We start from the raw sequence: 15098 nt of genomic DNA, 5'->3' as shown, positions 1-15098 counted from the left end.
ATTCTATTTGTCGTCACTTCACTGTCTGGATTGTAACACTTTGAGGTTGTATAGACCCTGTTTGTCTATGTTTACTTGTTTGCTGGTGCTTTGGTATCATAGTCAGGGAATCACTGCCAGGTCCGTGGATGCCTGGGTGGCGCAGTCAGTAAGCATGTGCCTCAATGTCAGCTCAGGTCTTGATCTCAGGGTTGTGAGTTCAGGCCCCATATTAGGCTCCACCCTGGGTGTGGAGCCTGTTTAAAAAAGAAAGAAATTATTGGCAGACCTAATATTGTGAATCTTTTCCCTATGTTTTCTTTCAAGAGTTTTAGAATTTTAACTTTTATGTTTAGTTCTTTGATACATTTTGAGTTAAGTCTTTGTAGATGATGTCAGGCAAGAGCCCACTTGATTGTTTTGCATGTAGATACTCTGTTTTTCAACAGCATTTGTTAAACAGACTCTCCTCTCCCTATTGAGTAGTTTTTTCATCCTTTTTGAAGATTACCTGACCATATACATGAGAGCTTCTTTCTGGATCTGTTATACTTCACTGGTCTGTGTAGATCTACCTTTATACCAGGGCCATGCTATTTTGACTTTTTTAGCCGGGCGATGTATTGAAACGAGGACATGTGAATTATCCAACTTTGTTCCTTTTTCCAAAGTTATCTGGGCTATTTGGCTTCCCTTGATTCCCAATAATTTTAGGACGGATTTTTCGATATCTGGAAAATATGGTATCGGGATTTTCATAGAGATTGCCTTGAACCTGTGAAGTACTTTGGGCAGCATTGACATTTGAGCAATATTAAGTCTATCATCGGGACACCGGGCTGGCTCGGTGGTTAAGCGTCTGCCTTTGGTTCATGGCATGATCCTGGAGTCCCCGGATCAAGTCCTGCATCGGGCTCCCTGCATGGGGCCTGCTTCTCTCTCTGCCTGTGTCTCTGCCTCTCTCTGTGTGTGTCCCTCACGAATAAATAAATAAAATCTTTTTAAAAAATGAAGTGTATCAACTATGAACGCAGGATATCTATTTTTTTGTGTTTTTAAAACATTACTCTGACATGTGTTTTCTCATTTTCAGTGTATGATTCTTTCATTTTCTTTGTTAGTCTTTTTCCTGAATATCTTACTTTTTTCAGCGTTGTGGCAACTGATTTTGGGTGTGTCGGCTTTCATTTCTGCAACCTTGTTGAATTTGTTTACAGCTTCTAATTTTTTTTAATCCTTACGATTTCTACCTATAAGATTATGTTATCTGAAAATATAATTATTCTTCTTCCTTTCCAGTTTGGATGTCTTTTTTTTCTGTTACTTGCCTAATTGCTCTGGCTAAGATTCTAGAAATATAGATTTCTATATTTGATAGAAAGGCCAGAGTAAAGAACTTTATCCTGATCCTGTTTTTAGAGGAAAATTTGAGTCTTTGGCTATTTTGCACATTAGTTGGGATTTTTTTTTTCATATTTGGTCTTTATTATGTGTAGTCAGTTTACTTTTACTCCTAGTTTAGTAAGAGTTCTTTTCACGAAAGAGTATTAAGTCTTGTGAAGTGAAAAAAATAAACAACAACAAAGGCAGATGCTTCACCAACTGAACCACCTAGGTGCCCCTCTTTGCACATTTTTGGTTTCTTAAATTACACTAAGGAATGAAATCATACGGTATTTGTGTTTCTCTGACTCACTTATTTCACTTAGCATTACTCTTTAGCTCCATGTACATCATTCCAAATGACGAGATTTCATTCTTTTGTATGGCTGTATCGCATGTGTACCACTTCTTTATCCATTCATCTATTCTAAAGTTCCTTGAGATGTTAATATATGTTTTTTTTCTGTATGTGTTTATCGTATTAAGATTTCTCCTAGAAATCTTTTGCTGCAGCCCTAATGTTTTGGTATGTATTGTTTCCTCGTTTCACTTGTTTCAAGATACTATGTCTTTATGTAAGAAAATGTAAGAAAGAGAACCAAGGAGTGGGTTGGGGCCGGGGAAAAGGAGAGGGAGAATCTTAAGCAGGCTCCACACTCACTGCAGATCCCCGCACAGGGCTCGATCTCAAGATCTTGAGATCATGATCTGTGCCAAATCAGGAGTCGAATGCTTAATCAACTGAGCCACCCAGATGGCCTCAAGATGCTTTTTAATTTCCCCTTTAAGTTATTCTCTGAAGGAATTTTTTCTTCTTTGACCTGTTGGTTGTTAAGAGAATGTTGCTTCATAACTAGTTCTTTATACAACTGGGACTTCACTAATTTGGTAGTCACTGGCCAGGCACATGTGACAATTTACATTAAAATTAATTAAAATTATATAAAGTGAAAAATTAACTTTCTCAATCACACTAGCCATACAGATCAAATATGTAATAACCACATACCATATTGGCCAGCTCTAGTAGACACTATTTCCTTTTTACAGTACGATCTATTGGTAGTCTTGATATAGAATGAAAGTTGTCAACCAGGTGTAATTTTGTCTCCCATGGGACGTATGGCAATGTCTGGAAACATGTTTGATTTCACAGGTAGGGGATCCATGTTTTACTGGCATCTAGTGGGTAGAGTTCCGGAAAGCTGTTAAAATCCCGTAATTCACAGGACAGCCCCCCAACAAAGGTTCATCTGGCCCACATGTCGGTAGATTTGACGGTGAAAGCCTTTGCCCTGTAATACGTTTTGGCAGGAGGTGGAGGGCTCGTTGTTTTTCCCTCTGATGGGCCAGTTGACTAGACCCCCTCTGCTGTGTGTACTCAATCCATCCTCTGCTTACAGCTGGTGAACTTTAAGCTAAACATGTTCTTTCACTTAAATGGTGGAGAAGGTCCTATTGCCTTGCTAATTAGCATACAATTTTTAAAAATTGACCTCTGCTGTCTTACAGATTCTTTGACTCTGCACATACAGACAAGTCTCTGTTCCTGGCTCATCATGGCTTCAACTTCAAGGTAAGTGCCTTTGAGGAAAGCCTTTATGAAAGGCCACGGCCAGGACAGTTTTAACTCTTGGTCCTGCTGGCCTCACTAAGCATATGGTGTCTAGGAAAGAAAAAGGAGGAAGAGAGAGCAGAATAGGGAGATTGAGGAAAGATGAGGCAGGCAGGGTAGTGTATGTGGTATGCGTGAGGCTTTGTAGCTCCAGGGTCTACACTGTGTCTGAAAATGTGATTTGTTTTTCTCATCTTTGTTTTTAAAAGATTTATTTATTTTATTGAGAGAGAGAGAGAGAGAAAGAAAGAGCACAAGTGGGAGGGCTAGAGAGAGAGGGAGAACATGCTCCAGATGGAGCATGGAGCCCGATGTGGGACTCAACCTCATGACCCCGAGATCAGGATCCAAGCTGAAACCAACAGTTGGTCACATAACTGACTGTGCCATCCAGGCGCCTGTTCCTCATCTTTTAATGCACAAGGTGCTTGCTACTGGACTACCATGGTCCCTGCAAGCTTTACCATTCCATGAGTCTTCTTTCTTTATTTTTTTCAAGTTTTTACTTAAATTCTAGTTAGTTAACATATACTGGAATATTGGTTCAAGCCTAGAATTTAGTGATTCATCACTTACCTATAACACCCAGTGCTCATCACAACAAGTGCCCTCCTCAATGCCAACCACCATGCCAATCCCCTGCCCACCTTCCCTCCAGGAAGCCTGGCTATTTTCTATACTAAAGAACCTCTTATGGTATACCTCCCGCTCTCTTGCTTCCTTCCCCTATATTCGTCTGTTTTTTCTTTCTTTCTTTTTTTTTTTTTTTTTAATTCCACATATGAGTGAAATCATCTGGTACTTTCTCTGACTGACTTTGCTTAACATACACAATACACTCTAGGTCCTTCCATATCATTGCAAAAGAGAATATCATCTTTTGATGACTGAGTAATGTTTCCATTGTCTGTCTGTCTGTTTATCTGTCTGTCTATGTACGACATCTTCTTTGCCTGTTCATCAGTCCATGGACATTTGGGCTCTTTTCATAGTTTGTCTAATGTTCATAATGTTGCTGTAAATATTAGGGTGCCTGTGCCCCGTCAGAGAATATTCTTGTATCCTCTGGGTAAATACTCAATAGTGCTGTTGCTAGGTCACACCTACGATAGTTTTATTTTTAACTTCTTGAGGAACCTCCATACTGTTTTCCAGAGTGGCTGCACCGGCTTGCATTCCCCCAAGAGTATGAGAGGGTTCCCCTTTCTCTGTAACCTTGCCGCCATCTGTTGTTTTCTGTGTTGTTCATTTTAGAGATTCTGATAGGTGTGAGAAGGCATCTCATCCTGATTTTGGTTTGTATTTCCCTGATGATGAGTGATGTTGAGCTTCTTCCCGTGTGCCTGTTGGCCGTTTGTAGGTCTTCTTGGGAAGAACGTCCATTCTGTCTTCAGCCCATTTCTTAAATGGATTATTTGATTTTTGGCTGTTGAGTTTGAGAAGTTCTTTGTAGATTTTGGATAAGAGCCCTTTATCTGATAGGTCATTTGCAAACATCTTCCCCCATTCTGGAGGTTGCCTTTTAGTCTTGTTGATTGTTTCCTTTGCTGTGCAGAAGCTTTTCATCTGGGTGAAGTCCCAGTAGTTCATTTTTGCTTTGGTTTCCCTTGCCTTCGTACATGTATCTTGCAAGAAGTTACTGCGGCCAAGTTCAAAAAGGGTGTTGCCTGTGTTCTCCTCTAGGATTTGGATGGAATCTTGTCCCACATTTATATCCTTCATCCATTTCGAGTCTATGTTTGTGTATGGAGTAAGAGAATGGTCTAGTTTCATTTTCTGCATGTGGATGTCCAATGTTCCCAGCACCACCATTTATTGAAGAGACTGTCTTTTTTTCCAGTGGATAGTCTTTCTTGCTTTGCTGAATATTAGTTGACCATAGAGTTGAGGGTCCACTTGTGGATCCTCTATTCTGTTCCATTGATCTATGTGTCTGTTTTTGTGCCAGGACCACACCGTCTTGATGACCGCAGGTATGGTTTTCTTTTTAAATATTCCCCTGGTTATTTGGGGTCCTTTCTGATTCTACACAAATCTTAAGAGGATTTGTTCCAACTCTCTGAAGAAAGTCTATGGAATTTTGATAGGGATTGCATTGAACGTGTACATTGCCCAGAGGAACATGGACATTTTCACAATATTAATTCTTCTAATCCATGAGCATGGAGTATTTTTCCATCTCTTTGTGTCTTCCTCAATCTGTTTCAGAACCCTTCTGTAGTTTTTAGGGTATAGATCCTTTACCTCTTTGGTTAGGTTGATTCCTAGGTATCTTATGCTTTTGGGTGCAATTGTAATGGGATTGACTCCTGAATTTCTCTTTCTTCAGAGTCGCTGTTAGTGTACAGAAATGCCACTGACTTCAGGGCATTGACTTTGTATCCTGCCACACTGCCGAATTGCTTTATGAGTTCTAGCAATCTTGGGGTGGAGTCTTTTGGGTTTTCTATGCACAGTATCATGCCATCTGTGAAGAGGGAGAGTTTGACTTCTTCTTTGCCGATTTGAATGCCTTTTATATCTTCTTGTTGCCCGATTGCTGAGGCTAGGACTTCCAGTACTATGTTGAATAGCAGTGGTGAGAGTGGACATCCCTGTCTTTTCCTGATCTCAGGGGAAAGGCTCCCAGTGTTTCCCCATTGAGAATGATATTTGCTGTGGGCTTCTCGTAGATGGCTTTTAAGATGCTGAGGAATGTTCCTTCTATCCCTACACTCTCAAGAGTTTTGATCAGGAACGGATGCTGTATTTTGTCAAATGCTTTCTCTGCATCTATGAGAGGATCCTATGGTTCTTGTTTTTTCTCTTGATGACCTGATCAATCACATTGATTGTTTTACGAGTGTTGAACCAGCCTTGCATCCCGGGGATAAATACCACTTGCTCATGGTGAATAAACTTTATTTACTGTTGGATCCTATTGGCTAGTATCTTGTTGAGAATGTAAGTCTGTGGGAGAGAGGACTGTTTCTGATTCTTTCTTTTGAGATGAGTTTTTCCTTCTAGTCATTTTGCTCAATACGGAGTGGCCAAAAACAAGTTGTACTGGAAAAAGGAGAAAAAGAGAGAAAAAAAAAAAGACGAAGAAAAAAGAAGAGAAAAGGGTGTGGGGAAACAACAGATACAAACAGAAAAGGAAAAACAAGGGGGAGTATCGTCTGATGCTATATACGGTAAATCCCTCCACTTCCCCTGGAATTTTCCAGTGCTGCTTGGTCAATTACTTGCTTTCCCCCTGGCCTTCTAGGTGGTTTTCTGGGGGAGGGGCCTGCTGTGCTGATTCTCAGGTGTGTGTACCTGCAGGAGCTGCCCAGCCCCTTGCCAGGTGTATGGCTCAGTGGGTTGTTTATCCTGTGAGGGGAAAGGCTCCCAGTGTTTCCCCATTGAGAATGATATTTGCTGTGGGCCTCTCATAGATGGCTTTTAAGATGCTGAAGAATGTTCCCTCTAACCCTACACTCTCAAGAGTTTTGATCAGGAACGGATGCTGTATTTTGTCAAATGCTTTCTCTACATCTAATGAGAGTATCCTATGGTTCTTGTTTTTTCTCTTGCTGACCTGATCAATCACATTGATTGTTTTATGAGTGTTGAACCAGTCTTGCATCCGGGGATAAATCCTACTTGGTCATGGTGAATAATCTTCTAATGTACTGTTGGATCCTATTGGCCAGTATTTTATTGAGAATGCTTGCATCTGTGTTCATTAGGGATATTGGACTATAATTCTCCTTTTTGGTGGGGTCTTTGTCTGGTTTTGGAATTAAGGTGATGCTGGCCTCATTGAACGAGTTTGGAAGTACTCCATCTCTTTTTATCTTCGGCACAGCTTTAGTAAAATAGGTATGGCTTCTTCTTTAAACGTTTGATAGAATTCCCCTGGGAAACCATCTGGCTCTGAACTTTTGTGTTTTTGATGGTTTTGAGGTTTTTGATGACTGCTTCAATTTCCTCCCTGGTTATTGGCCTGTTCAGGTTTTCTATTTCTTCCTGTTCCAGTTTTGGTAGTTTGTGGTTTTCCAGACATGTGTCCTTTTCTTCTAGATTGCCTAATTTATTGGCGTATAGCTGCTCATACTAAGTTTTAAAAATCATTTGTATTTCCTTGGTGTTGGTGCTGATCTCTCCTTTCTCATTCATGATTTTATTAATTTGAGTCTTTTCTGTCTTCTTTTTATTTAATAAGGTTGGCTAATGGTTTATCTATCTTATTAATTCTTTCAAGAACCAACTCCTGGTTTTGTGGATCTGTTCCACAGTTCTTCTGGTCTCCAATTCATTGAGTTCTGCTTGAATCTTTATTAATTCTCTTCTTCTGCTGGGTGTAGGATCCATTTGCTGTTTTGTCCCCAGCTCCTTTAGGTGCAAGGTTAGCTTTTGTATTTGGGTTCTTTCCACTTTTTGGATGGATGCTTGTATTGCAATGGATTTCCCCCCTCATTACTGCTTTTGCTGTATCCCAAAGATTTGGAATGGTTGTATCGTCATTCTCATTAGTTTGCATGAATCTTTTTAATTCTTCCCTAATTTCCTAGTTTCCGCATTCGGGGCATAAATATTCATGAATGTTAGGTCCTCTTGTTGGATAGATCCTTTAAGTATGACAGAGTGTCCCTCTTCATCTCTCACTACAGTCTTCGGGATAAACTTTAGTTTATCTGATATAAGGATGACCACCCCTGTTTTCTTTTGAGGACCATTCGAATGGTCCATGGTTCTCCAACCTTTTATTTTCAGGCTGTAGGTGTCCTTATGTCTAAAATGAGTCTCTTGAAGACAGCAAATAGATGAGTCTTGCTTTTTTATCCAGTCTGAAACCCTGAGCCTTTTGATGGGGTCATTAAGCCCATTCATGTTCAGAGTTACTATTGAAAGGTAGGAATTTAGTGTCATCATGATACCTATTCAGTCCCTGTTTTTGTGGATTGTTCCCTTGGACTTCCTCTTTCTTTTACAGGCCCCCCCCCCCTTAATATTTCTGGCAGAGCCAGCTTGGTGGTCACATATTCTTTCAGTTTCTGCCTATCTTGGAAGCTCTTTATCTCTCCTGCTATTCTGAATGAGCGCCTTGCTGGATAAAGTATTCTTGGCTGCAGGTTCTTCTCATTTAGGACCCTGACTATATCCTGCCGGCCCTTTCTCACCTCCCAGGTCTCTATGGAGAGGTCTGCTATTGTCCTAATGCTTCTCCCCATAAAAGCTATGATTTCTTGTCTCTTGCTGCTTTAAGGATCTTCTCTTTATCTTTGGAATTTGCAAGTTTTAGTATTAAATGTTGAAGTGTTGAGCAGATTTTATTGATTTTAGGGGGGGGTCTTCTATCTCCTGGATCTGAATGCCTGTTTCCCTTGCCAAGTTAGGGAAGGTCTCAGCTATGATTTGTTCAAATACAGTCTCTGGAACTCTGTCCCTTTTGGCACCCTCGTTAACCCCAATTAAATGTAGATTTTTTCCTTCAGAGGCTGTCTCTTATTTCCGTTAACCTATCCTCATTGTCTTTTAATTGTTTTTCTCTTTTTTCCTCAGTTTCCGTCCTTGCCATCAACTTGTCTTCTATGTCACTCATTCGTTCATCTACCTCGTTAACCCTCGTCCTTAGGACCTCCAGTTTGGATTGCATCTCACTTAATTAATTTTTAATTTTGGCCAGATTAGATCTAAATTCTGCAGTCATGAAGTCTCTTGAATCCTTTCTGCTTTTTTCTAGAGCCACCAGTAGCTTTATAATTGCGCTTATGAATTGGCTTTTTGATATTGAATTGTAATCCAAATTTTGTAACTCTGTGGGAGAGAGGACTGTTTCTGATTCTTCCTTTTGAGGTGACTTTTTCCTTCTAGTCATTTTGCTCAATACGGAGTGGCCAAAAACAAGTTGTACTGGAAAAAGGAGAAAAAGAGAGAGAAAAAACAGACGAATAAAAAAGAAGAAAAAAGGAGGGTGGGGAAACAACAGACACAAACAGAAAAGAAAAAGCAAGGGGCAGGCCCCTCCCTCAGAAGACCACCTAGAAGGCCACCTAGAAGGATCCCAGGATCCAAACTGTAGCACTAATACGGTGGTCACTGGCCACATCAGGCCCTGGGCCGAAGGTGGACGCTCAGCCCCTGAGTCACCTGGTGGTCCTACACTAAGCTATTTAAAACGTACAAGTGATTGTGTCCTACGCTGTTTGTAATGTGGTAAAATTTCTCTTTCCTAAGAAAGAGAGGGCAGCCCGGGTGGCTCAGCGGTTTAGCGCCACCTTCGGCCCAAGGCCTGATCCTGGGGACCCAGGATGGAGTCCTGCGTCGGGCTCCCTGCATGGAGCCTGCTTCTCCCTCTGCCTGTGTCTCTGCCTCTCTCTCTCTCTGTCACTCTCATGAATAAATAAATAAAAATCTTTAAATCAAAACAAACAACACAAAATAATTCGCTTAGGCCTTTGCTGGAAGGTGCTGCTTGTTGCTCGACTTGTGTTCCGTGGAGTCCGTGAGGCACGATCATCCTCACAGTCGAGGCTTGCCGCTTTCTTTGTGTCACCGATGTGCTCCTGCCTCTTTATCCCTCTTTCTGCTTTTTGGTTTGATGAATTATTTTTTCATGATTCTATTTTAAGTTCTCCATTTTGTCCATTCGACATTCAGCTTTCTTTCTTTTTTTATTTAATGATCTTCAATGATGTTGCTTCTCCTCTGCTAACTTCCTAGTTCTGCACATGGTCTGCATGTGTGTCCGTGTCTCTGTTTCTCGGTCAGTGTACGTGGACACACAACATGATTTCAGTTCAGTCAGGGGTCAGGCTGGAGAGTCAGGGCCTCCTGTCTACGTTCAGTTCTGCGACTGATGGCAGGTTTCAAATGCCCAAGGTCAAGGCAACCCACTGGGTGCACCGCTGTCCACAGCTCACCCAGTGGAAACGAGGGAAGGGCCCGGAACGCACGAAGGCAGGGGTTCAGGATAAGGACGGCCTCACACCTTCTAGGCCAAGATTCTGACACCTTCTGTAGGGTTTGCCTTGGATTCAGGAGCCTAGGACCGTGGGGAGCTATTGCTCATCCCTCCCCCGGGGGGACTGTCACTTCTGGGCTTCTAGAATGAGAGTACCAGTGCCCACGTGTGTGCACACAGGAACCGTGGACCTGGAACACATGTACACAACAAGGAAGAACGTGTGGTTGGAGGTATTTCCTGCATGTGACACCCACCTCCAAGGTCATACATATGATGCCACAGTGGCCTGGGGATGTCTGGGTGAAGCACCCACTAGCATAATCCCAGTCCCACAGGCAAGACGCACACCATCCCCAATGGGCACAACGGCTTCTCTGGGGTCAAACCGGGGAAGAATGGAAAGTTGTGTCTGAACCCAGGCGTGTGTCCAGGCTGGGGCCCTGGCTGCACAGAGACCTTCTCTGGGGCCTGTGGACGGGGGTGCGGGTGTGTCACTGTGTGCACAGGCCATTGCCTGCAGGGAGGCGGGGGGGGCGTCTGCAGCCCCGAGCCCTGCCCCTGCAGCTACCTCCAGGAGTGGGTCAGGGAGGGGGTCCCAGGGAGTGAGGTCACTGCCGTGTCACAGAGCCCAACAATACTTGGAACCCCCGTAACCAGGCACCTGCATCCAGTGCAGCCCCAGCTCAGGCTCACTTGGCTGGAGACATCTGCTACTAGAAGATGTTCTCTTGCTGCCTTCTCACCTCTGGGGGCTCTGGCTCCCAGGAACCCCAGGGGTGCGGCTTGTTCCAATGCTGTAGGCATTGGCTCCAGAATAAATACCAACGCATCCGGGCCTTTATCAGGAGGCGCCTTCCGGTAACACAGCGCAGGCCAGGGCAGGCCCCCTGTGCCACCATCCTGGGAGCCCCATCCCCTCCTCCTCAGGTTCAGGGAACCAGGGATGTGTGAGCAGGTCCCATGCAGGCTGGGGGACCCTGCAGGGCGGCAGGTTTCCCGGGGATCCCTTCAGGGTCACCCTGATGTCATGGTGGGCAGGGGGCAAACAGGGTTCCTGAGGTCCTCTACTCGCCCCGGAGTCACCCCAAGGCCCTGCAGCCACATCCCTTTGGTGTCCCCGGGGGCGGTGGGTGCCGCCTGCACTGTGGTGTGTCTGGGTGGAGGCAGCTGGGGGTGTGGCCCAGCCGAGGGGGCCAGACCGGGCGCTGAGGCCTCCTGCCTGGCTGCCGGGCACTGTCTCCACAGAGCTGCACCCGGGTCGTGGGGTGCGAGCAGGAGGAAGGGGTCGTCTGCCCCACCGCCTCCAGGAGCAGGGAGGTGCCCTGCGCAGCTAACGGAGGCCAGCGCGAGCTCAGGGTGAGTGCAGGGGCTGGGCTCCCCCTACACTCCTGCTCCCACATGAGTCTGGATCCCCCCCTCCCCACACCTGCTCCCATGGCCCTGCCCCTGCCTGGGCCAGATGCAGAGTCCCTGCGCACAGATGTGTGGGAACATCAGAATAGAGCCCTCAGGGGAGGCCTGGTCGCCCGGGGGTTAGCGCCTGCCTTCCCCCAGGCCCTGACCCCACAGGCCCGGGATCGAGCCCCGCCTGGGCTCCCTGCACGGGGCTGCTTCTCCCTCTGTCTGTGCGGCTGCCTCTCTCGGTCTCTGTCTCTCTGTGTCTCTTGAGGTCCTTGGATTGATCCAAATATTTTGAACATTTATCCTCTGAGATTGTTTCTTTATTGCATAGTTAGTCCTGTTTGTGTAAGAGACAGGCAGGGAGCTTGAGCGGGAGAGGGAGCCCCAGCTCCTCAAGCCCACGGGGCCCCCGCGCAGGGCCTGCCAGGGCGGGATCCCAGGCCTCCAGGCGGCTCCCTGCAGGCTGCACGTCCCCTCTGTCCCACCTCAGGGTGCAGTGGCCTCTGCCTGGATGGGGCATCGGATCGTCCCGGCCAAGCTCAGCCGGACGGACCTGCTGGAGCTCGAAGTCCGACAACTGCTGCCCGCCTTGCAGCGCAGGGAGATCATCTCCATTTTCACCTTTTTGCATGATTACCGTGGATTTGCCACCACAGACGAGGTGCTGGACCTGCTGTTCACCGAGTGAGCACCTGCCCCTCCGCAGCCCAGGGCTGGGCCACCTGCTGCTGGGGAGGCTGGGGATGGTGTGAGCTTCCTGGCCTCGGGCTGCTCCCCCGCCTGGAGCAGGGTCCCCCAGGGCCTAGCGGGGTCCTGGAGGGCAGCTATGTCACTCCTCCCCGTGACGAGGCCTGGGCCTCCTCCCCCCGTCACCAGGGTCCTGAGCTGGCCTGTTTCCCCATTGAAAGGGAGGTTTGAGAGTCCATCGGGGGTCTGTGTCCTGGGGCAACCAGCCTGGGGGACCCCGGGATGCCCCAGGACCACTCGGATATGGGCCATGGGCCTGGCTGGAGCCCTTTCATGCTCAAGCCTTCAGGAGGCCCCGGCAGGTGCGGGTGCTTCTCCGGGATCTGCCCGTGGCCCCACGCAAGAGCTGACAGCCCCCGGGTCTCCGGCCTAGTCGGGGTCAGAGGGTGACAGCCCCCATGATGAGAAGGCGCGTCCCCAGCACGATTCATGGGATGCCCCTGCCCTCCTCTAGATATGGGTGCATCGTAGCTGCATGTGGTGATAACGACGCGGACCTGCAGCGCTGGAAACTGTGAGTGACTCCGGCTCCTGCAGGAGGGCCTTCCCTCTCCAGGAGGGCAGCGAGGGGGCTGTGGGGTGGTGGGGGGGCTGCACCCTCACCCCACACATCTGCAATTCCCGTGACACAGTAAAGGTCTAAGGGCCCTTCAGGAAAAGACTGAAGGAGAGCAGTAGATGGGGTGCGGGCTTGGTGGGAGAGCACTGGGACCCCTAAGGAGACCTTCTCCATGCCCCCCCAACCCTCTCTCTGCCCCACACCTGGGGCCCAGAGCAGAGGGGGTGGGGAGCATCGCACTCCCCAATCTGGTGGCACCTGGACCCGGGGGCACAGCAGGTGCTCAGGAGGGCCGGTGAGGGCTCCCGGACCAGGTGGCCCCCGCCCCGTGGGAGAAGCGAGATTAGAGTCAGTGGAAGGACACCCCCGGGGGCCCCTCGGGAGGGAGGCAGCCCAGAGCCACAGGAGGGAAGGTGGTGGTCCCGGGCAGCTCCTGGCAAGGCCTGGCAGGACACAGAGCCCGAGCCCTCCTGGCTTGGAGCTTCCCAGAGCGACAGTGTGTGCAGTGAGGGCAATGACAGGCCAGACGCCCCCCGTCCCCGACACCTGCCGGGGGACTCAAGGGGCAGGTGCGCAGGGACCAGGCTGAGGAGGGAGCCCGGCTTCCCCAGGAGAGACGCTGATGGTCACCCCGCTGGGCCTGGGCTCCCCGCACAGAGGCTACGTGCCAGCCCCTCCTCGGGGAGCAGGCCTGTGGCAGGCAGGACCGCCAGGTGGCAGGGGGATGAGGAGCAGGACTGGCCGCCTACACCCCGCGCGGGAGGCCCGGGCCCCGGGTCCTGCAGGGCTTCCCCGGGACACCTGCATGTGACAGAGCCCTGTCTTCTGACGCCTGTGCCCGCCTGTCCCTCCCCAGGGCCATCTGCTACATGTTGAAAATATGGCTGGATTACTACCGGGAGGACTTTTGTCAGCTCCCAGAATTTCCCTCCCTGAGGAAGCTTCTGGAATTCCTAAGACAGCACATGCCAGGCTCAGACGTGGAAGTCCGGGCCCTGCGTCACCTGAGGCAGTTCAGACGCCTCCATGCAGCAGAGCCAGAGGCTGGGGGTGAGGAGGCCTGGGGGTGGCCAAGCTGGGGACAGGGGGTGCCCGCGGATCCAGCCAACGTGCAGCTGGGCCAGGAGCAGGGGGTGGGCTCACACCCCACCCACGGGCTGCAGCCTGGGGACACCTCCCAGGGCTCCTGCCCTCACACACGGGGAGCGGTGGGAAGAGTGGCCTTGACTTGGGAGGGACGTGGACAGTCCGTCCTGGTGGTGCTACTTTTTGTCTTCTTGGATCCACAGCTTTGGCCGGAGCAAAACACCCTGAATCCGCCCTGGAGGCCGCCCCAGCTCCGACCGCGGGGCCTGCTGCCCCGTCGGGGCCTGGGGGCATCGAGGCCGTCCTGGCTGCCTGGGCTGAGGGCTCGGCCCGCGCTGCGGCGCCCGCTGGGGAGGCGGAGCCCCTGCAGGTAGTGGTCACTGCTGAAGTTCACCGCTCCGCCCTGGGGGAGCCCCCTGCACCCCTGGGAGCCCTGGGGGAGGAGCAGGCGCCAGCCCCTGCTCTGGAGGTCGTGGATGTGCCCGAGCCGCCTCCTAACTCGATGGAGCAACCGGCCTCGGGGCCGGAGCCACCCGTTGAGCCACCCCAGGAGCCCGCCCCAGCTCTGGCTGTGTGGCCTGCTGCTTCAGGGCCTGAGCTAATCGAGCTGGACCTGGGTGCCGGAGAGGAGGACCTGGTCAAGGCCGAGGTGCTGGCTCCTGAGGCGAAGGTGGTGCACGTGCTGGTCGAACCTATGATTCCCCGCCCCGATGAGGAGGAGCCCCCTGCACCCGCGGCCACCCCGGAGGAGTAGGCCCCGGCGCCTGCATTCGGGGTCCCCAGAGGGCCAGAGCTGCCACCTGACTCCGGAACAACTGGCTTCGACCCCTGCGCAGCCCCCTGACCACCTCGGGAGCCCGCCCCAGCTCCCACCGCGGGGCTGGTGATGGCTGCAGCCCAGTGGAGACTTGCCCTCCCCTGTCATTTTACTGTTTCTATATTTTGAGTTTTTCTTTAACCTGTATAATGGCTTATAGAGTTTTATTGTAATAAAGGATAAGTTAGCTTCACACAAAATTGACTCTGATGCTTTTAAATGATACATCGTGGTACTTTAGGTCCATTCACAGTGTCGCAGGCCCGGAGCCCAGGGCATCGGGGGACACAGCTGAGGGTCTGGTGCCCCCCGGGCCAGGCAGAGGCCGGGAGGACACAGGACAGCCAGGTCGCTCCTGCTGCCGGGTAGCCCCGAGCTGTGCAGACCGGCAGCCCCACCCCGGAGCACCCAGGCCCCTGTGGACGGGGAGCTGGGGTGGTTACTGCGGGAGCTGAGTCCAGGGCTGGACAGCTGGCCACCGCCACTGTGGTTGTCCCCCCTGGTGTCACCCTGTACCTGGGACTGAGCAGGGGCCTCACAGGATAAACAATCCCACTGAGACGTGCACCTGGCAGAGGGC

The 15098-nt window shown here is 49.4% G+C and overlaps 1 protein-coding gene across 1 annotated transcript; it reads left to right on the top strand.

The window, feature by feature from the left end:
- Window positions 1–10579: 10579 nt before the first annotated feature.
- Window positions 10580–14708, top strand: LOC140605472 (uncharacterized). Its single transcript, XM_072777698.1, has 6 exons — window positions 10580–10766; window positions 11154–11264; window positions 11800–11993; window positions 12511–12570; window positions 13472–13665; window positions 13905–14708. The coding sequence occupies exons 1-6, from the start codon at window positions 10629–10631 to the stop codon at window positions 14453–14455; spliced, it is 1248 nt and encodes a 415-aa protein (XP_072633799.1). The 5' UTR covers window positions 10580–10628; the 3' UTR covers window positions 14456–14708.
- Window positions 14709–15098: the final 390 nt, after the last annotated feature.

This window comes from Canis lupus, chromosome 15 (assembly GCF_048164855.1).
Source record: "Canis lupus baileyi chromosome 15, mCanLup2.hap1, whole genome shotgun sequence".
NCBI classification, from domain to species: domain Eukaryota; kingdom Metazoa; phylum Chordata; class Mammalia; order Carnivora; family Canidae; genus Canis; species Canis lupus.
This window is presented reverse-complemented; position numbering and strand designations above follow the sequence as displayed.

Excerpts from the sequence above, each read along its gene's own strand:
- LOC140605472 (XM_072777698.1), top strand. The coding sequence starts at position 10,629 with ATGTTCTCTTGCTGCCTTCTCACCTCTGGGGGCTCTGGCTCCCAGGAA. Across the intron at positions 11,265-11,799 it reads GAGGCCAGCGCGAGCTCAGG|GGTGCAGTGGCCTCTGCCTG; the intron begins GTGAGTGCAGGG and ends GTCCCACCTCAG. Across the intron at positions 11,994-12,510 it reads CTGGACCTGCTGTTCACCGA|ATATGGGTGCATCGTAGCTG; the intron begins GTGAGCACCTGC and ends GCCCTCCTCTAG.